The sequence below is a fragment of the Ostrea edulis genome, chromosome 2, assembly GCF_947568905.1.
Source record: "Ostrea edulis chromosome 2, xbOstEdul1.1, whole genome shotgun sequence".
Classification (NCBI taxonomy): domain Eukaryota; kingdom Metazoa; phylum Mollusca; class Bivalvia; order Ostreida; family Ostreidae; genus Ostrea; species Ostrea edulis.
This window is the reverse complement of record NC_079165.1, coordinates 27,867,429-27,891,481: the sequence shown is the minus strand read 5'-3', so window position 1 is coordinate 27,891,481 and position 24,053 is coordinate 27,867,429. Positions and strand designations below refer to the sequence as shown.

Here is a 24,053-nt window from a genome sequence, read left to right as displayed (position 1 = left end):
TCCTGTTGTTTAGATCAGACAAACAGTTTTCCCAGTGATATCATGTATACATTTTATGTATATATTCTATATTATGTTATCTATTTTTCTATTCTCTCATTTATCTTTCTGTAAATATGTTTTATACAGGACCACAATGTAAACTAGTCATCTGATACTAATTGTCTAAATAAAAGAATTTATCATTATTATAAAGGCAGTAACAAACCTGGGAAGCAGAAGTATTGGATGGATTTAATGACTTCATCAGGGATTGGGAACTGTTGACTGTTGGCCAGGGTACTAGCATACACAGATTTCTTTATGTGGCCGAATGGCCGCCGGGTGGCCATGTGCCTGCTGATGGATCCGGGAGCCACCGAGGTACTCCTCTGCACTATCCGAGACTGGTGCACGCCTTTGTTAAATTTGCTTTTAGGGATGGCATCCATAGTATGGTAGACATTGGTGGACTTCAGAAGCTGGTGCTGCAAATCAGACTGAAATCAGAAAATATCCAGGATTTATTGATTGATTGTATCTTGTGTGTTCAAGACTTTTTCACTCATATGGAGACGTCACCATTGCCGGTGAAGGGCTACAAAATTTATGCCTATGCTTGGTGTTTACGACCTTTGAGCAGGGAGGGATCTTTATCGTGCCACACCTGCTGTGACACGGGGCCTCGGTTTTTGTGATCTCATCCTAAGGATCGTCCCATTTAGTTGCCTCTTACGGCAAGCAAGGGGTAACTGAGGACCTAACCATGTAACTCTTGCAAACTGCAAAACATCCATGTAATGACCCTTTATGACTGAGGTCATAGTAATGTCCGCATAATGATTTATTTTCCCTTGCCACATTTTCTGCTTTAAGATACAGGATGAATGAATGAAAAAGTGAGCAAGCTCACATACCCCATGCTCCAACATTGCTTGACAATGCCTCACATAATGAATGGTAATACTATCCATTATTGAAAGAACAGGACAGATGGGCTCGGAAATTTGAAGTTCAAAAGCAGCATAACTCCCAGAAAAATTATTGAATCAGAATTTCCTGGGAATATGCATATCTACACTATGTGTCCTTATTTAACTGCAAAGTTTCACAAATTTCTGTTGAGTTGCCTCAGAGGAGTTGCGCTGACAATATAGGGACTGACGGATGGGTCAAAAACATTATACCCTCCTCAACTTTGTTGTGTGGGGTATAATTGAAAATATAAAATAAATGGACTTGCTTTCCAGGGTGATGAAATTCTTGCCATGCAGTCACACACTACTTTGAGATTGGAAATGGGATACATTCATTGGACGTAAATTCATTATATAGGAGGATCACACAAGATACATACTTAGCACTGTGAAATATTCTATAAAGCACGAAGAATGCAATGAACTCTTAGATAAACATAAGTGCCATAAGTGTAGAAATATGTAACATAAAGCAAAGAGAATGCAATGAACTCTTAGATAAACATAAGTGCCCATGGTGAAGAAATTTCTAAAATAAAGCACAGAGACATTCATTAAATATGGATACCAATATATAAACAAATGTATATATTTAAGAAATGAACAGCACTTTTGAGCTGTTCATGGTCAGTATGAATGGATTTGGATTTGAGGCAAATTCTGTGAATCGCGCTAGCAATTCACAGAGAATTTGCCTCAAATCCAAATCTGTTCATATTGACCATGAACAGCTCTAAAGTGCTGTTCATTTCTTATATCTATATTCATTTACTAAATCACCGTTTGTTTACATTGCTTCTCAGTGATTTTTTTTGGGCCAAAATGCCACCGATATTCGGATGTTTCCCCCACTAAAATTAGCTATTTTTTCCCAATTATATATATATGTTTTTCCCAATTTCAAATCTAGGGAAATTAGGCCATTTAAAAAAGGGTTACCATATATTGCTGACAAAGAGTAAATACGGTTTTTTCTTAAGTTTTATTCTCCAAACCACTGCACATGCAAAAGGTTTTGTAAAGAATATGTAAAACAATAGAGGCATCCATATAAGCAGATATGCAGCAAAGTATATAGTTTCCAGATACACATTAAGACATGATATTGTTGACAATTTAGTTTGACCGCCATTATATGTAGGGTCAGGCTAATAACAGGAAGTGGCCAACAGTATAGGGTTTTACTAAAATCCGAAAAATACAAACAGGAGAGACATTCTGGAAACTTGATTATTAATATAATATTTACAAGATTATGGGTACAATGCTGGTGAATTAATAATTTATTATTTTCTTTATGAAATTTTTAAGTATTTCTTAGAAAAAGTAAATAATATCTATACAAGGTGTGACTTCCAATACATATTTAATGTTAAATAATGATTTATTTTATGATTTTAAATCAGATCTGAAATAAACCTCAAAAAAAAAAAAAAATGTTATTTGATTATTTTATGCATCTTTACAATTTTAATTTACTATGAATGATTTTTCCCAATTTGAGGAAAATGTCGCTAATTTTTCCCAATTCAAAAGGAGGGGTGGTAGTTTGAAAATAAAAAAAAAAAATCACTGCTTCTAATTTGTTCCATAAAAAACTCCTAGCCTCTGTCGCAGTTGTATTGTGACGTACGTCAACACATAGACATGGCGTCACACTTCAACTCACCCTGCCTTTAATCAGCATTGCACAGTGCACTGTATTTGGAGGTATGAGACCGCAATATTGGGATGATAATCCAAGTAAGTTCACAATCTTAATCCGAGTAGTGACTTGTGAGATCTTTGTAACACTGTTACACATGTATTTTTTTTTCGAATCATTACGCTCTCTCAGTCCCGTGCTTTAATTAAGCTAGTTCATAATCCGTTCATAGCCAATATGAACGGATTGTGTCGCGTGCTGAAATTGGTTGATTCATAGAGGAAAATGCGACTTGCAATATAAATATACACACATAAACAATTTCTATCAGCTCTGGAAGAACATGTTGGACATCCCAATAGAGGCACATTCCATGTGGGGTTGAAAAAAAGGAGACTTATACATGGACTTTGTTTAAAATCTTGCATCACTCAGAAATACCCAAATTAACCCAAAGGCATAAAATAAACTCAAGAATTATCCCCAAATTGGCCCCTCTAGAAATAGACAAAAAGTTCTTGGGATTTCTATAAACACACATTTACTTGTTAGGAGTAGAATTAGACTAGTGATATTCCGCCCTCTATAAACACACATCTTCCACGCTTTATTTGCTAGGAGTAGAATTAGACTAGTGATATTTCGCCCTCTATGACCCTCTTCAATACACTTGTCTTTTGCAGGTGATCAGAATTGAAGTTCAATTCTAATCCACGAACTGAGCACAGGGAAATTTTCTACCCTGTTAAACTTCCTGATGCGTTTTTGGTGCATGCAGTGTGGATATTCACAATTTATGTTACATCTTGGTGCCGTATACACACTGCTTTCCTGTTTCACAGGAATGAAGAAAAAAATGAAAAATAGCAATGTCATCTACTGGTAATTTTGATAGAGGAAATAAAGACTTGAACCACAAATATCACATGGAATAGCAGTAATCAAAAGCCCATCAAATTGGACCTTAAACAAACTGAGATCATGACTCCCGTCAATTTCCTTCCTTGTTTGTTATGTCACATGTTTAGAGGGGGGGGGGGACCCATAACAATATCAGATTATAAATTACCTGTTGAAGTGGATAATCAAAGTCCTGTCGAGGATGGGGGAAGAAATGCATCATGGTATTGGATGACACTGCCGACAGCACCTGAGGTGGAAACTTGAGCTCGAACAAGCTGTCCATTATCTTCTTGGATTCCATCTACATTACAAGTACTTACAAGTACAGCCATATTGTAAAACTTCCAACACTTCACAAATTTCAAAAATACAGATTTTTAAAAGAGTATTCAGACCCTTTCAGTGTATTGACGGTTTTACAAATATTTCTCACCATTATAGAACTACAGAGGTAAATATATAGTACTGTCGAGAAACACCCAGAATACATTACAAACACCTACAAAGTCAATTCTGCCTCTAGGTGAAATATCTCTGGATAAGCTGTCCCCTCAGTTAATTGAATTAATTAATTTTTTTAAATCTAGGTTGCATGCATTCACAGGGGCTTGCTCCTCTTAAAGAAATGTAAACAATATTTTATATTCTAACATATGAAATATAGCATTGTTTACAAGTTTTTTTTTAACAGGAGCAAAGCCTCTGTGATTCATTTAAATAACAATGTCGAGATTTCTAATCACATTAATATTCAGATTGATTAAAATGTATTTAAAATAGTTTACACCAAAATAAACACAACTTGATGTAAATGTATTAGTTTTCCTTTTTGTTTTCGATTGTCGTATCTTGAATATTGGCTTTCGTGTGTGACATAATTCAAAATTGTTCCATGTTAAAATCTATCTCCTTTGCTGTTTCTATATGTATGCATTTATCAGTAGAGATTACTCAGTCAAACACGTGTCATCATGTAAGATAACAGCCTTGTATACAGAGAAAACAATTTCTGTAATTTTGTTTGAAAACAAACTCAATATCAAATGTTTGTGAATTAGCCCCCCCCCCCTTCTTTTTTTGAGTAACTTAAGGAGGAATAATACCAACTTTTTTTTTTAAAGGCCGACTTTCTAAAGATACTTGAATGAAAATAAAAATATCAGCAATACATGTATATTCCTTATAAGTGTGATTGCCTAGCTGGGTAGGTTAATATGTCGCCTCCTGATCTGTAGTTAGTACATTTAAGTCTAGCAGGGATTTTAATTTTCTACTAAAACTGCATTTTTTCACTATAAATAAGGTAAATTTGAAAGTTTTTAATTTCAAAATATCATTGTACATATTTCCCACTTTCCATCCCTATCAGATATTTTTCTGGTGTGTTATTCCTCCTAAGGAGTCCTTAAGGAGATATGCTAAACCAGAGAAATTTGATATGGATGAAAAGTGGAGGATATGTACAACATTTTGAAATTGAAAACTTTCAAATTTACTTTATTTAGTAAAAAAAATGCAGTTTTAGTAGAAAGCAATCTGAAAAAATTTAAAAACCCTGCTGGACTCGAATCCGTGATCTACAGTTCAGTAGTCGATGTGCTAACCTACTGAGCTTAACTCAGTTAGCCAATAATTTTTGGAATGAATAAACAAATATTGCCGATATTTATATTTTCATCCATGATGTAAAAGGAAGTCAGCCATTATGACAATGTAGAGTACTTCCTTAACAAGGCCACAGGTCAAGAAGCAATGCCTACCATTAGCTACAGAATACTCTCGACTGTCAGTGAATTTCGTAATGAAGATCTACCTGTGATGAGGATAGGAGAGTTTCAGACTACTTAGTAATCTTCTGCTGAGTAAAGTTTTTAATGTACAAATCAAATTCTCCTTGATACTCCTCTGTCACTATGGAGCTTTTAAGTTTTACAAGATAACAAATGTCTTGATATATTAAAATCAAAAGGCAAAGGCAGGATTCGAACCTAAGACCTTTCATGTGGAAGTCAGAAGCTCTATCTACTGAGGCCAATGACAAATGTTGGGAAAAATTAAACAATAGATGTTTTACATGACAAAACTTATACATGCATGATATTATTGCCTCGTTCACACGAAGAATTTAATTCGCATTAAACGTAAGTTAATGCGAATTAAATCTGAACCGCATTCACACGAAGATTTTAATGCGCATTAGTTTAATTTGAATTAAAATTGACTTCGCGATTTAATGCGAATTAGATTTACTTCGCATTAGCTCCATGTGAATGCTAAGCAAAGCTAATTCAAATTAATTGTAGACGCATGTGTAATGGCAAATTTGGGTCACTTGCATCATACCCATGGTCAGCTACATACATCAATGTTAGTTTTGTGCGAAAAACTAATCAAAATGATAGAAATCACTAAAATACATGTACAAACAGCGTGTCATTAGATAATGTCAGATGTAAATATGTGCTCTGCATAGGCATACTGAGTATTACAATATGGAAGGAATTGCTTTTAAATACGACAAAAATGTTTCGAAATAGTGATATGATTTTCTCTTTTACATTTTAACAAATATGCCACTTGATCATTGTTGAATTTCTTTATACCATATGATGTCATAGTAGACTTACAGTGTATAATACGTATTAGTAATTAAAAATTAAGTCACAACAGTAGTCAGCGGAATGGTGAAAGAGACGTTCCGATGTTTTAACTGGGCTTATGAAGAAGTAATATATTGTCTAAAGTGAATGCTGGTCGTCAGAAGAAATAACAAGTGATTTCTTGGGAACATATAAAAACAAACACGACAAAACTCCTTGTATGTAGATCAGTTACATGTACATTGTTAAAAGATATTTAGTGTTTTGAACAATGAATTCTGTATCTACACAATATTCATTAAAATATCTATCAAATAATTTTCAATGATATAGTCTATATTCTTGCGTACCCTTTAATTTAGAGATGCAATCAAATTTAATACGCATTAGTTTACTTCGCATCAAATATTACCGCCGTGTGAAAGCTATATTTAATTCGAATTAATTTAATGCGCATTCGTGTGAACGAGGCATTAATCAATTATATTTTAATAATTCATAAAAAAAAGTATTTTCTATCAAATATGAGTAAATTATCTTTAAATTTAAACTAGTGGGTGAATTTTAAGTAGGTCAATATCCTCGTAACTCTCCATTCCTTAAAAGTAATGGACCTCAATCCCTTTGGAGCCTCGGTTCCATTACTTTTAAGGAATGGTAAGGTACTCCGACATTAATCTATACTGTAATAATGAGATGAAATCAAAACATGATGAGAATTCACAGAAATAATTCAGGAAGTGCTATGATTATTTCTAAATTGGATGGACTTACGTATTTCTCATCACAGTACTTCCCCGACCAATTGGTGGAGGAACCAAATATAGTATTATCTACACCATGATTCTCTTGGTTTACAAAGCCTCAAGGCCCATAACTGACCAGAACACTGCAGTGAATGATACAGTGAAGATAAACAGTGATCAATCTCATTATACAAGAGTAGGGCAAACACGGACCACTAAGGTGGAATCATGTGGCTAGGAGGAGTAAGAATCCCCTGTCATGATTGACTAATTTCTTCCCACTAATCATTGCTAAAGTTTACACAATATAACAAAACTGCCATTCCTATATATTAGGTACTCTACTATCAGATACAATATTGCTGGTTTGGCTGGAGAATTTTTCTTCAGTTGTAAATATAGGTTTTTAAACATACTTTATCTAAAATGAACCCCCGTTCCAGAGTTTGATCTAAATCCTACCCAAAAATTTTTCAGGAATTCCCTTCAATGACCTTTACCTTGAAAATTAAGGATTTGACTCTGCCCACAAGGTAATTTGCAAACATATTTCCTGACTTCCTCACACACACACACATACATACATCCATCAGTGTTCTCACATTCCCTTTGTAACTCATTGCAAGAAGACAACAAAATGATTTTACTACCATTTCAGTAAGTTGAAAGATACATATGTACAGTACACGACACAAGTTTTATGCGTGTTCCACGCAACGCGGTGGAACAAATTTGCCCCAAACACGGTGGACCTTTAAAATTGTCGGCACCTTTGAAGTCCTATTTTTCCGCGCGAGCTAGACATTGAAGTCCACGGAGGATCTCCGTGGATGCCACCGCGCATCTTCGTGGATGTCACCTGTACCTCCGTCGATGCCACCGTGTACCTCCGTGTGATAAAACAAAGAAATAATTTCCGAAATGATTCACCCCAAAGACCTTTTTGCTTAGCCAGCAAGCAAGCCCCCACCCCATTACTTATTTAGAAATTAGCTATCAATCATTCAATTCTTGTAATTGTTGTTTAATGATACGTTGGTGTTTTCGGTACATATCCGATTGTAGACTTCCCTGCAGACGTTCACACCTTTTTATGAAACGCCCAAATTCTCGACATCCTGTATATAAACACCTGTGTTATTCCTACCACTCGTCGGTACATTGTTTCACGGCACGTGCAGCACAATTTCACTAAATAAAAGAAGGGTCGTGAACAACGACAATCACATGCCAGTAATTATGTTCCCCAAACAAAGTTTGGGAACATATTGTTTTTACTCTGTTTCTTATTAAGGTCTTCCGTCTCCAACGGAAGACCTTCTAGTGATTCTACTGTTTATTAAGGTCTTCCGTTTCCAACGGAAGACCTTCTAGTGATTCTACTGTTTATTATTTTTTTTTTTTTCCCTTTCGTCTCCGAGACCGTTGGATGGATTTTCCTGAAACTTTCACAGGTTATAGAGAACGATGGTACCTCGAGGCATTTTTTTCATTTTTTCAAAATTCACTTCCGGTCGCAAGATATGTCCAATTTTCGTCTTTTTACAAGATATTTTGTCCAGCGTTTTTCTCAGAAACGGTAAAAGATAGAGTCACCAAATTTTCAGAGTTAATAGATGTCACTTTGTAGGCGTGCAGTAGGGGGTTAAGAATGTCGGCCGTCACTTCCGGTCGTCACCGGAAGTGATTAAAGGAAACATGAATTTCAAACTTTTTTCTTACAAATTGAAACCTATTTCGGTTTACTATATCTCGTTCTAATTCTCAAAAAATGTTGACCCCACCGGAAGTTGAATCTTCAACTTCCGGTTTTATCAAAGAAAGCCTATTCATTCTCTCATTTTTCAGTGCCATAAATCTCGGTCATGAAACTAGTTAATGACTTGAGTTTTAAATATATAATAGTCACTATAAATGTCTAGAGTAACGTCAAATATTTTTGTAAAATTTACTTCCGGTCGGCAAATACGGCTTATTAGCTGTTTTCGTTGTCCAGCGTTTTTCTCAGAAACGGTAAAAGACAGAGTCACCAAATTTTCAGAGTTAATAGATCTCACTTTGTAGACGTGCAGTAGGGGGTTAAGAATGTCGGCCATCACTTCCGGTCGTCACCGGAAGTGATTAAATGAATCATATATTTCAAACTTTTTTCTTTCAAACTGAAATCTATATCGGTTTACTAGGTCTGGTTCTAATTCTCAAAAAAATGTTGACCCCACCGGAAGTTGAAACTCCAACTTCCGGTTATATCAAAGAAAGACTATTCATTCTCTCATTTTTAAGTTCCATAAATCTCGGTCATAAAACAAGTTAATGATTTGAAATTTACATATGTTATAGACACTATAAATGTCTAGATTAAATTTAAATATTTTTGAAAAAATTCACTTCCGGTCGTGAGATATAGGGTGGACATATTCAAACCTTGTTTTTTCAGTTTCTCAATAAAGAATATAGATAGACGCTTGAAACTTGTAGAGTTGATCAACTAACATTAGTCCATTGTACACATACATTCAATTTTTTTGTCCGTCACTTCCGGTCTATACCGGAAGTATTTGAAAAAATTGTCGATTTTCCGATTTCTTCGAGTGATTTCTCAGAGATGGCTGAAATTTTCAGGAATAATGTCTTATGAAATGACCTTGCTATAATTCTTTTTGTTTTTATAAAATTCACTTCCGGTCGGAAAATATGGGCGATTTTATGTTTCTCAAAAGGAATTTTGTCCAGCATTTTTCTTGGAAAAAGTAAAATATAGGTTCATCAAACATTCAGGGATGATCAATCTCCGTTTGTAGGCGTGCAGTAGGGGGTTGAACATGTCGACCGTCACTTCCTGTCGTCACTGGAAGTGATGGAAAGAATCGCAAATTTCAAACTTTTTCCTTTAAATTGAAACCTATACTAGTTTATTAACTCTCTTTCAAAGTGTCAAAAGAATATTGACTCTGTCGGTAATCAAAACGACTACTTCCGGTTTCTTGATAAAATACGTTTTTAATTTTCGTCTCTTTGTCCCCATAAATCTCGCTTATATTTCAAGTCTTTCATATGATTTTCACATGTCTTAATAAAAGTATAAACTTCCAAAGTTTTGATAATTTTGTTTTTCAAAATTGACTTCCGGTCGGTAGTAACCTACTACTTTTTCTTTCTAAGGTTTAATTCTTTTTTTGAGAACTCTTTCAGATAGAGACGTGAAATTTTCAGGGAATATAGACAGTAAAGAGTCGCTGTCATTTATAGGAAAACGCATCTGAATAGTACTTCCGGTCGTCACCGGAAGTTACGAGAAAGGAGTAAAAAATTCGATAATACATTTCTCATTCATTGTTAAGGCACATTTTCTGATATATTTAAATGGTTTTTGTAGGAACAGAAAGTTCTTTACCGGAAGTGGTCTAACGGAAGACCTACTCATTACTAGTAATGAGTGTCTAGTTATTATTATTATTTTTTTTTTTTCCCTTTCGTCTCCGAGACCGTTGGATGGATTTTCCTGAAACTTTCACAGGTTATAGGGAACGATGGTACCTCGAGGCATTTTTTTCATTTTTTCAAAATTCACTTCCGTTCGTCAGATACGTCCGATTTTCCGGTTTTTGAAAGAAACTTTGTCCGGGGGTAAACTTGAAAACCACTAAAGATAATCGAATGAAACTTTCAGGGATGATAGATCTATTTTCTCTAAGGTGCATGCACGTAATATTTTTTGTCGCCGTCACTTCCGGTCGTCACCGGAAGTGATCAAATAAATCATCAATTTCAAACTTTTTTCTTTCAAATTGAAACCTACTTTGGTTTACTATATCTCGTTCTAATTCTCAAAAAATGTTGACCCCACCGGAAGTTGAATCTCCAACTTCCGGTTATATCAAAGAAAGACTATTCATTCTCTCATTTTTCAGTGCCATAAATCTCGGTCATGAAACTAGTTAATGAGTTGAGTTTTACATATATTATAGTCACTATAAATGTCTAGAGTAACGTCAAATATTTTTGTAAAATTCACTTCCGGTCGGCAAATACGGCTTATGAGCTGTTTTCGTTGTCAATCGTTTTTCTCAGAAACGGTAAAAGATAGAGTCACCAAAATTTCAGAGTTAATAGATCTCACTTTGTAGGGGTGCAGTAGTGGGGTAAGAATGTCGGCCGTCACTTCCGGTCGTCACCGGAAGTGATTAATAAATCATAAATTTCAAACTTTTTTCTTTCAAATTGAAACCTATATCGGTTTATTAGGTCTCGTTCTAATTCTCAAAAACTATTGACCCCACCGGAAGTTGAATCTCCAACTTCCGGTTATATGAAAGAAAAACTATTCATTCTCTCATTTTTCAGTGCCATAAATCTCGGTCATAAAACAAGTTAATGATTTGAATTTTACATATGTTATAGACATTATAAATGTCTAGTGTAAATTTAAATATTTTTGTAAAATTCACTTCTGGTCGTGAGATATGGGGTGGACATATTCAAACCTTGTTTTTTCAGTTTCTCAATAATGAATATAGATAGATGCTTGAAACTTGTAGAGTTGATCAACTAACATTAGTCCATTGTACACATACATTCAATTTTTTCGTCCGTCACTTCCGGTCTATACCGGAAGTATTTGAAAAATGTTGATTTTCCGATTTCTTCGAGTGATTTCTCAGAGATGGTGGAGAGATTTTCTTGAAATTTTCAGGAATAATGTCTTATGAAAGGACCTTCCTATAACTATTTTTGTTTTTACAAAATTCACTTCCGGTCGGAAAATATGGGCGATTTTCTGTTTCTCAAAAGGAATTTTCTCCAGCATTTTTCTTGGAAAAGGTAAAATATAGGTTCATCAATTATTCAGGAATTATAAATCTCCGTTTGCAGTCGTGCAGTAGAGGGTTGAACATGTCGACCGTCACTTCCTGTCGTCACCAGAAGTGATTGAAAGAATCGCAAATTTCAAACTTTTTCTTGTAAATTGAAACCTATACTAGTTTATTAAGTCTCTTTGAAAGTGTCAAAAGAATATTGACTCCGTTGGTAGTCAAAACAACTACTTCCGGTTTCTTGATAAAATACATTTTTAATTTTCATCTCTTTGTCACCATAAATCTCGTGTATATTTGAAGTCTTTCATATGATTTTCACATGTCATAATAAAAGTATCAACTTCTAGATTTTGGATCATTTTGTTTTTCAAAATTGACTTCCGGTCGGTAGTAACCTACTACTTTTTCTTTCTTTAGTCTACTTCTTTTTGTTGAGAACTCTTTCAGATAGAGACGTGAAATTTTCAGGGAATATAGACAGTAAAGAGTCGCTGTCATTTATAGGAAAACGCATCATAAAAGTACTTCCGGTCATCACCGGAAGTTACGAGAAATGAGTAAAAAATTCGATAATACATTTCTCATTCATTGTTAAGGCACATTTTCTGATATATTTAAATGGTTTTCGTAGGAACAGAAAGCTCTTTACCGGAAGTGATCTAACGGAAGACCTACTCATTACTAGTAATGAGTTTCTAGTTATTAGGGTCTTCCGTCTTCAGCGGAAGACCCTTCTATTATTCTATTGTTGATTTTTCACTTTTCTTATTATTATTAAGGTCTTCCGTCTCCTGCGGAAGACCTTACTATTATTGTTCGCGTTCTTCTTCTTCATTATTATTATTATTATTTTCCTTGGTAGTACACACGTTTTTCTCAGCCATTTCTCCATCGATTTTCACGAAATTTTCAGGAAAGATGTCTTTTGGTGACGAGACTTTGCTTGCAAAATTTCGTGCTTGACGTCACTTCTGGTCAGGAGTTATCTGTCTTTTAGTGACTTTTTGAAGGGCCTTGTTGTCCACACATCTCCTCCGTTAGTTTTGAAGCTAGAGTCTTGAAATTTCTACACAAGATAGAGTAAACATTTTAGAAGATTTGTGGGGGATTCGATTTTACCGGAGGCGATTTGCCTAAACGCTCGCCTGGACCTGAAAAAATGGATGCCAAAATTTTTCGCCGATTTCGGCGATTTTTGACCTTTGATCTCCAATATCTTTTTTCTTGCAAATATTTTGTTAAGACATGTAGAACAAAAGTTGTGCACATTTACGAGATCTTTTCGAAAATATCAAGATTTAGGGGCTAGCCCCTTAAATTAGGGATCTAGAAGGGCTCAAAGTCTAGATCAAATATCTCAAAAATCGTTAATATTTTGGTATAAGTCAAAGAACAAAAAATGTTCATCTCAACAATCCAAATTTATTCATATAAAAATTGAGGTCATATGTTACGTAATAAGGGATTTTAAGGGCCAAAACCATAAATTTTTGACCCCTTGTATCTCGAAAACGACAAAATTTTGAAAAGCAATAAAGAACAAAAGTTGTTCAGAATGATGATCTGTACAATATGCATATTTCGTTTTTACCCTATGTGGCCCCGTTAGGGAGCTACAGTTTGGCCCCTAAAAATTACTTCTAGAAATAACTCCAGAACGGTAAAGAATTTCTAAATACTTGTTGAACAAAAAATGTTTGAAATGTCATGACCTTTCTTACGATATCAAGCAAAAGGGGCTGACCCTTTAAATTAGGGGCCCAGAAGGGTCCAAAGGTTTATGAGAATATCTCAGAAACTATTCATATTTTGTAATAAGTCATTGAAGCGGAAATGTTCATCTAAACGAGCTTGTTCTTATCAAATCAAAAAGTAGGTCATATGTTACGTAATAAGGGATTTTAAGGGCCAAAATCATAAATAATTGATGCCTCATATCTTGAAAACGACAAATATTTTGAAAAGCATTATTGAACAAAAGTTGTTCAGAATGATAATCTAAACAATATGTACATTTCGTTTTTTCCCTATGTGGCCCCGTTAGGGAGCTACAGTTTGGCCCCTAAATATTTCTTGTAGAGATAACTCGAGAACGGTAAAGAATTTCTAAATACTTGTTGAGCAAAAAATGTTTAAAATGACAAGGCCTTTCTTACGATATCAAGCAAAACGGGCTGGCCCTTTCATCTCAACGAGCTTGATCTTATCCAATAAAAAAGTAGGTCATATGTTACGTAATTAGAGATTTTAAGGGCCAAAATCGTAACTATTTGACGCCTCATATCTTTAAAACGACATATTTTTTGAAAAGCATTATCGAACAAAAGTTGTTCAATGTGTCATAACCTATCGATCAATATCCCAAAATGGGTCTGTGGGCCTCATGGCTCGCCTGTAGAGTCGATTTTTGTCGATATCAGTCGATTTCAAAAACTTGTAACTGGTAAATATTTTGTAAGGACATATTGAACAAAAGTTGTTCAGTTTATCGAGATCTATCGATTGATATCAAGAAATAGGCCTATGGTCCTAATGGCTCGCCTGTAGAGTCGATTTTTTGTCAATATCGCTCGATCTCAATAACTTTTTACAGGTAAATATTTTGTAAAGACATATAGAACTAAAGTTGTTGAGTCTATAGAGGGCTAACAAATGACATCAAGAAATAGGCCCGCGGGCCTTATGGCTCGCCTGGAGAGTCGAATTTCAAACGAATTTCACCGCAACTTTGCTTCAGAAGCTTATGATATGAAAAATTGATTATATCTAAAGTGTCTTAAAGTCGGAAACTAAATTGGGACTTATTTGTCTTTTTTTTTTTTTTTTAACTCCGAGTGCATCAACAAATCGGACGGAAGACCTACTCGTTGCTCGCAACGAGATCATGTCTAGTTATTATTATTATTCTTTTTTTTTCTCCTTACCGATTTTTGTGCAGAAGATTTCTCGGAGATGGATGGATCAATTTGCTTCAAATTTTCAGGATTGATGCGTTGCCATTTGAAGTTTGTACTGCCGTTTCAATTTTTGAAAAATCACTTCCGGTTGGAAGTTATCCCCCTTTTATTGATTTTCAGATGACCATTTTGTCCAGACAAAAACTCAAAAACGATAAAAGCTAGAGTGCTGAAATTTTCAGTGATGTTAGACGACATGTTGTAGTTGTGCACCTGGGTTTTAAAAATTTCCGGAAGTGCCTAGTATGGAAGCTCGGTAGGGGTCGAAAATGGAGTTTAAAAAAGTGTCTCATTTTTCTCCACGTTTTAAATCATAACTTTTTACTCGTAAATATTTTGCTTAGACATATATAACAAAAGTTGTACAGTTTATTGAGATCTTTCGTGTCATATCAGGAAATGGGCCCATAGGCCTCATGGCTCGCCTGAACCATTGAGTTTCTGTTACAATGATTAACTTTTTTCTCACGAAACTTTTGATAAGACATGTAGAATAAAAGTTGTTCAGGTTTGCAAGATCTATCTAATGATATCAAAAAATAGGCCTCAGGGCGTCATGGCTCGCCTGAACAGTCGAATTTGTATCACAATTAATAACATTAATAACTTTTTTCTCGAGAAACTTTTGACAAGACATGTTGAACAAAAGTTGTTCAGTTTCGCAAGGGTTAACTAACGATGTTAATAAATAGGCCTGAGGGTCTCATGGCTCACCTGAACAGTTGGGTTATTGTTGCAATCTATAACATTTTTGTCAAGAAACTTTTAATAAGACATCTTGAACAAAAGTTGTTCAGTTTTGCAAGATCTTTCGAACAACATCATGAAAAAGGCCAACGGGCCTCATGGCTCGCCTGAACAGTTTGATCAGTGTCACAATTACTAACTTTTTTCTCGAGAATCTTTTGATAAGAGATGTAGAACAAAAGTTGTTCAGTTTTGCAAGATCTTTCAAACGATATCAAGAAAAAGGCCCACGGGCCTTATGACTCGCCTTAACAGTGATAAATGTCGCACAACGTTATACTCGTAAATATTTTGTTTAGACATATATAACAAAAGTTGTACAGTTTATTGAGATCTTTCGTGCCATATCAAGAAATGGGCCCATGGGCCTCATGGATCGCCTGAACCATTGAGTTTCTGTTACAATGATTAACTTTTTCCTCACGAAACTCTGATAAAACATGTAGAATAAAAGTTGTTCAGTTTTGCAAGATCTATCTTATGATATCAAAAAATAGGCCTGCGGGCGTCATGGCTCGCCTGAACAGTCGAATTTGTATCACAATTAATAACATTAATAACTTTTTTCTCGAGAAACTTTTGATAAGACATGTAGAACAAAAGTTGTTCAGATTCGCAAGCGTTACTAATGATGTTAAGAATAAAGCCTGCGGGTCTCATGGCTCACCTGAACAGTTGGGTTATTGTTGTAATCTATAACAATTTAGTCAAGAAACTTTTAATGAGACATCTAGAGCAAAAGTTGTTCAGTTTTGCAAGATGTTTCAAACAACATCATGAAAAAGGCGAACAGGCCTCATGGCTCGCCTGAAGAGTTTGATTAGTGTCACAATCAATAGCTTTTTTCTGGAGAAACTTTTGATAAAACATGTAGACCAAAAGTTGTTCAGGTTTGCAAGATCTTTCAAACGATATCAAGAAAAAGGCCCACGGGCCTTATGACTCGCCTTAACAGTCTGATAAATGTCGCAATCAATAACTTTTTTCTTAAGAAAATTTCCATAGGACATGTAGAAAAAAATTTGTTCAGTTTTGCGAGATATATCTAGAATGATATAAAAAAAAAATAATAGGCCTCCGGGCGGCATGACTCGCCTGATCAGTCGAATCTGTATCGCAGTAAATAAGATTATTAACTTTTTTCTTGAAAAAAAGCTGACCCCTTTAATTAGTTGCTGAGAGGTAGAGAGAGTCTTTAATTTATAACATTTAAATGATCAATATTTGTAAAACATTACCAAAGCTAAATTGTACGTCTAGACAATATATTTGTATCATTATTTATGAACGAAAATGTCAGTCAAATTCTTATCTAATCACATCTAAATTTGGACGGAAGACCCACTCGTTGCTCGCAACGAGATCGAATCTAGTTATTATTATTATTATTCTTTTTCTCCGGTACTTTTTTGTCCGGTAGTGTTGTCAGAAACTACAAAAGTGATCGATATGAAACTTTCCAGGATGATAGTATAGCGTTTGTAGATGTGCATAGTGATAGTCATTTTGTTTGCACGTGCATACACGCGCGCGCACGTGCATTGCAATTTTGGTACAAAAAATGGAAAATCAGAATATTGAAGGAAGCGATATAAAACCTAAATAGGATGATAGGATATTATTTGTACATATGAAAAATAATAGTTATTTTGCCATACAAAATTTGTACGCTAACTTTGGAATCAGTCCAACTTTTTTGTTGTTCATTGAAATGGCTTGAAATTCATATCATAGGTAGATATTGAGACCCTTAACTGATTTACATGGTCAAAATTACCAATTTGCACGCGCATGCACGTGCGCTTCATTTTGATTGGATAATGCTAAAACGTTCGTAACTATCTTATTTATGAAGCGAATGAGATGATATTCACAACATACGTAGACAATATGTGTATCTATATGTTGGTGTAACAAAAAATGCCAACGCACACGCGCATGCGCGTGCAACATTTTTTAAATGTTCAATTTTTAAAGGACGATAACGTTTTTGTTTTTCATCAAATTCTATTGATATTAGGGGTTTAGATGTATCTTGGTACTCCTTACAAATTGCTGTGGTTAGAATTACTGCTCAGCACGTGCATGCACGTGTGCTGATTTCTGATTGGACGATTTTAAAATCGCTATAACTTCCTTATATTTGGTGGAAACGTTATGAAATTCATACTGTGGGTAGATGATACAAATGCCTGTTGAACGACATCAACAAAAATTCGGAATCATACACGCGTGCTAAAATAAAATGATTTTTTCCTATAGATTCACAAGGACATCACTTTTTAATTGGGGGAGGTTTGGGGAACATCTGTAACGGTCCCCGTTACAATTAGAACTAGTTTCAATTTGATAAATAGCAGTTCAAAGAAATGTGTACCATAAGCAATGGTTTATTTTTACGTAAAGTTTTCATTGTAATTAGGAATATGTGATTAAGGTCAGCTATATACATGTACATGTTTACATTGGAGATGAATTTCATTATGTACTCAACTGTGAAGCAATGTGAGCAAAGAATAAAATTTTTATCACCTAAACAAATAAAAATTAAGAATATCTTTACTTTTAAACAAACCTTTAGAAAACTCCGTACTTTCATTAAGAAAATAATAAAATAAGATGTGCTCCCCTACCTAGAATGCCCATACTTCACATTAATAATAACACGGTTTTTTAAGGTTTTTTTTCTAACTTGAAAAATACTTTATTTCACGCATGTATTATTTACTAAATGTATATATAACAGCTTTTTGTCTTTATATTTTTGTATACCATTGCATAATGGTGATGAGATCCAATAAATTGAGTTGAGTACAATCCATGAAGTCTTGAAATATCACAAAGTATAGAGTTGACACACAGGCACTCGACGTTTTAAATATCTATAATAAAAAAATTTGTCTTCCTGTAAACATAATATTGACCTTGTCAATATTATGTTTACAGGAAGACATTTTTTTTTTATTATAGATATTTAAAACGTCGAGTGCCTGTGAGTTATTATAGATATTTAAAACGTTGAGTGCCTGTGAGTTGACAACCATTAAAATAAAAATGCAGACCTTTTCTCGTTTATTTAGTAACTCAATAACTTGCGGGTCTTCTGAATGAAAGTTGTAAAACAAACGTACTAGGTTTTGGTCAGTTATAACATAATACGGGGGTAAAATTCATCTAATCTCCGCTAGCAATGGGATTTGAGTCAACTGTGCCTTCGTGGACGAATAATCTCGGCTAGCGAAGATGGGGGGGGGGGGGGGGGGGGGGAGCCTAGATAGTCCGCTTGCATTAACATGTATTATGAAGGTGAAATCGAAGAATTATCCAGAATATTTTAATGAAGAAAGAAAACTATTAAAGAAAAAAATTCAAAACCAGGTTTTCTTAAAAACATAATATATAGTGTTTGGTATCGTTAGAATTGGCTCAAAATGCTGAAAAACAATATAAGTATCAGGAGGGAAAATAATGACATTTTTTTCTTTTCTTAAAATTCCACCCTTATCTTGATTATTTGGCCTGCGGCACATTTTCACATCTCCCGCAAGGCCCGTGGCTAGAACAAAGCTTTTAGCAGCTGTGTGTATTCGCAAATAACACACACCGTGGAACACGGAGGACACGGTGTATCTCCGTGGATTTTCCACCGTGGTCTTTCCACGGTGGGGTGTATAAAACTCGTGTCGTGTACTGTACAGCAGTAAAAAGACCACAGACAAAAAGTATGCCAAATATTGAAACAGTACCTTAAAAGACAAAGCTAAACAATAAATAGAAAATGGCACTCTAATTGAACCTTTGTTAGGCAAACTTTTACCCCTTTCTGTTCTGGTATGAGTCCGGTGTTTTGTAGGGCAAACACTTACCCCTTTCCGTTCTGGTATGAGTCCGGTGTTTTGTAGGGCAAACACTTACCCCTTTCTATTCTGGTATGAGTCCAGTGTTTTGCAGGGCAAACACTTACCCCTTTCTATTCTGGTATGAGTCTGGTGTTTTTTAGGGCAAACACTTACCCCTTTCTGTTCTGGTATGAGTCCGGTGCTTTGTAGGGCGAACACTTACCCCTTTCTGCTCTGGTATGAGTCCGGTGTTTTGTAGGGCGAAAACTTACCCCTTTCTATTCTGGTATGAACCCAGTGTTTTGTAGGGCGAACACTTACCCTTTCTATTCTGGTATGAGTCCAGTGTTTTGTAGGGCAAACACTTACCCCTTTCTGTTCTGGTATCAGATCAGTGTTTTGTAGGGCAAAAAATTACCCCTTTCTGTTATGGTTTCAGTCCGGTGTTTTGTAGGGCAAACACTTACCCCTTTCTGTTCTGGTATGAGTCCAGTGTTTTCGTCCAGCCCCACCATCAGCATTAGGTCCACCAGGCTGTTCTGGAACCGCATAACATCTGATCCAGCTAGTCCACCTGCCATGCTGAAAATTGTCCTCCCTTCCTGTCAGATCCAATCAGTTGTCTCCCCTTCCTGTCAAATCCAATCAGTTGTCTCCCCTTCCTGTCAAATTCAATTAGCTGTCTCCCCTTTCTGTCAGATCCAATCAGTTATCCCCCTTACTAACAGACCTAAAGACCCAATCTGTTGTCTCCCATTGCTGTCAGATCCAAACAGTTATCCCCCTTTACCAACACACCCAAAGATGCAATCAGTTATCTCCCCTTACTAACAGACCAAAAGATGCAATCATTTATCCCCCAGTTGTCGCTCATTCCTGTCAGATCCAATCGGTTATCAACCCCTACTAATAGATCCAAAGATCAAATCAGTTATCCCCCCTTACTGTCAGATCCAATCAGTTGTCTCCTTGGGGAGTCGCATGATCTGAAATTTTACAATATATAAATATAAGCTATGTAATGATATAAATTCTGCATTATCAACACCAAGATTATAAGTAAAGACAAATAGACAGCTCTTTATATTGGTACTTAAATATCAGATGTGAATGAATATAGAATTTCCGAGAAAACATCTTCACCTGACGTGATAATGTTTGACAACAGGTAAAGTAACCTGATAGCATTCATCTTTATCACCATAACACCCTACCTGTATACAGACACTCAACACAGATGCCCGTTATAAATGCACTCCCAAAATTTAAGCCAGTGACTTGTTAAACCTATCCATTTTCACGAACTGAATGATGAGAAGGAAAACTAATTAGCCACAGTTGGAAGGAAGTTCTTATGTCAGGAGAGACACCTGGAAGTTTAAGGATGAGGTCACGCTCTACTGAATCATTTCCTGACTGTTACTGGTACATAGCAAAACATGAAACACCCAACCAGAACCAGGCGGTAGATCTCAAAACACTCCATTTATATACATACATACATATATAAATATATATATGTGTTTATGTAAGAGTTCACTGCAATCTTTGTGTAGGTTTTCTTTAAAGGTCTTGATTTCAAGGGCCAAAGCCTTTCCAGTTGGGAAAAATAGTGATATTTGCTTGGGAAAGTTTCATACATAGAAATAGGGAAAAACCCAATTCAGAGTGCTTTAAGGTATAAGTGGGCTCCTTCTGACTTTCAATTTGGTCAAAGCTTACCTCCTTCAAATAAGCAGAGGCCAAAAAATTGGTTTTTACTTAAGAATTTTGAAGCAAAAATTGTAATCTGTGGGCCTGTGAAGAAGATTTATGAACGATTTAGCTACCCTGCTTGATTTGTTTTCATTGTTTGGGAACTTCAAAGCAAAAATTGGGAAAAATACCTGCTTTTTAGCATTGGGAATGGGACCTTATTTCGGCCTCCTACAGACCCTAAAAAAATGTCTGTAATGTGCTTTATAAAATATTTCAAATGCAGTGTGTATCTTGAATGATCCTCTTAAATTTACATCAAATGACTGTGTAGCATATGCCAACATGGAGAGAATCCCATCGTAATCAAAAGCAAGTTTTACACTTGGTTAGATGGTCAAGCGCTGATCACATGCTGCTAAAAGATTTGGTTTTACAGATCGCGAGTTCAACGGGGTGGAAGTCATTGATACAACAGTATTCTAAAATATCAAATTTTATCCTTTTTTTGATAAAAGTGAGAACTGCTTCAAATAGGTTTGAATTGTGCTAATTGCTAATTATGATTCACCATTGACACCATAAAACAGTATTTCATCTGTTACAGGCACATTAATAGTAAACTTTTAATTATTCAACAGCACTTCTCTTTGTACATTGTAATATAAACATTTAAGAAGAACATGTAATTATGAAACACTTATGCCCCTGTAAGGGAGCAAAGTAATTCTGGTACCAAAAGAAAGGTCTTGTCACAAGGAATACATGTCAAATATGAAAATCCTAGCATTCAAATGTTATGGCCAAGATTAATTTAAACTTTTTTGCGGACAAACAGACAGACAGACGGATGGACCAAAAAACTATATGCCCCCAAATCTACAATTACAGGGGCATAATAAATAATTAGTACGATCCTTGTTTGTTCTACATAACACAATTCCTGGTGCATATCAACACACATCTAAATCTACACGCATGTTCTATCTAACACATCTAAATCTACACGCATGTTCTATCTAACACATCTAAATCTACACGCACGTTCTATCTAACACATCTAAATCTACACGCATGTTCTATCTAACACATCTAAATATACACGCATGTTCTATCTAACACATCTAAATATACACGCATGTTCTATCTAACACATCTAAATCTACACGCATGTTCTATCTAACACATCTAAATCTACACGCACGTTCTATCTAACACATCTAAATCTACACGCATGTTCTATCTAACACATCTAAATCTACACGCATGTTCTATCTAACACATCTAAATCTACACGTATGTTCTATCTAACACACATCTAAATCTACACGCACGTTCTATCTAACACATCTAAATCTACACGCACGTTCTATCTAACACATCTAAATCTACACGCACGTTCTATCTAACACATCTAAATCTACACGTATGTTCTATCTAACACATCTAAATCTACACGCATGTTCTATCTAACACACATCTAAATCTACACGCATGTTCTATCTAACACATCTAAATCTACACGCACGTTCTATCTAACACACATCTAAATCTACACGCACGTTCTATCTAACACATCTAAATCTACACGCATGTTCTATCTAACACATCTAAATCTACACGCATGTTCTATCTAACACACATCTAAATCTACACGCATGTTCTATCTAACACATCTAAATCTACACGCATGTTCTATCTAACACACATCTAAATCTACACGCACGTTCTATCTAACACATCTAAATATACACGCATGTTCTATCTAACACACATCTAAATCTACACGCATGTTCTATCTAACACATCTAAATCTACACGCATGTTCTATCTAACACACATCTAAATCTACACGCACGTTCTATCTAACACACATCTAAATCTACACGCATGTTCTATCTAACACACATCTAAATCTACACGCACGTTCTATCTAACACACATCTAAATCTACACGCATGTTCTATCTAACACATCTAAATCTACACGCATGTTCTATCTAACACATCTAAATCTACACGCATGTTCTATCTAACACACATCTAAATCTACACGCATGTTCTATCTAACACATCTAAATCTACACGCATGTTCTATCTAACACACATCTAAATCTACACGCATGTTCTATCTAACACATCTAAATCTACACGCATGTTCTATCTAACACATCTAAATCTACACGCATGTTCTATCTAACACACATCTAAATCTACACGCATGTTCTATCTAACACATCTAAATCTACACGCATGTTCTATCTAACACACATCTAAATCTACACGCACGTTCTATCTAACACATCTAAATATACACGCATGTTCTATCTAACACACATCTAAATCTACACGCATGTTCTATCTAACACATCTAAATCTACACGCATGTTCTATCTAACACATCTAAATCTACACGCATGTTCTATCTAACACATCTAAATCTACACGCATGTTCTATCTAACACACATCTAAATCTACACGCATGTTCTATCTAACACATCTAAATCTACACGCACGTTCTATCTAACACACATCTAAATCTACACGCACGTTCTATCTAACACATCTAAATCTACACGCATGTTCTATCTAACACACATCTAAATCTACACGCATGTTCTATCTAACACACATCTAAATCTACACGTATGTTCTATCTAACACATCTAAATATACACGCATGTTCTATCTAACACATCTAAATCTACACGCATGTTCTATCTAACACATCTAAATCTACACGCATGTTCTATCTAACACACATCTAAATCTACACGCATGTTCTATCTAACACACATCTAAATCTACACGTATGTTCTATCTAACACATCTAAATATACACGCATGTTCTATCTAACACATCTAAATCTACACGCATGTTCTATCTAACACATCTAAATCTACACGCACGTTCTATCTAACACACATCTAAATCTACACGCACGTTCTATCTAACACACATCTAAATCTACACGCATGTTCTATCTAACACACATCTAAATATACACGCATGTTCTATCTAACACACATCTAAATCTACACGTATGTTCTATCTAACACATCTAAATATACACGCATGTTCTATCTAACACATCTAAATCTACACGCATGTTCTATCTAACACATCTAAATCTACACGCATGTTCTA

The 24,053-nt window shown here is 35.2% G+C and overlaps 1 protein-coding gene across 10 annotated transcripts in view; it reads right to left on the bottom strand.

Moving 5' to 3' along the window:
* The window catches only part of LOC125681216 (DENN domain-containing protein 3-like), a 68,896-nt gene that overhangs the window by 35,308 nt on the left and 9,535 nt on the right, over window positions 1–24,053 (bottom strand). For 7 of the 10 annotated variants that reach the window (XM_056156564.1, XM_056156566.1, XM_056156570.1 and 4 more), the window contains exons 2-4: window positions 19,678–20,196; window positions 3,671–3,805; window positions 209–479 (exon numbers count right to left, since the gene is read on the bottom strand). In XM_056156564.1, the coding sequence (XP_056012539.1) occupies window positions 209–479; window positions 3,671–3,805; window positions 19,678–19,791 (520 nt within the window). In that variant the 5' untranslated portion in view covers window positions 19,792–20,196. Of the gene's footprint in view, window positions 1–208; window positions 480–3,670; window positions 3,806–19,188; window positions 19,207–19,677; window positions 20,881–24,053 lie in introns of those variants that run through there. The other 3 variants (XM_056156565.1, XM_056156568.1, XM_056156571.1) reach the window with 3 other exon arrangements.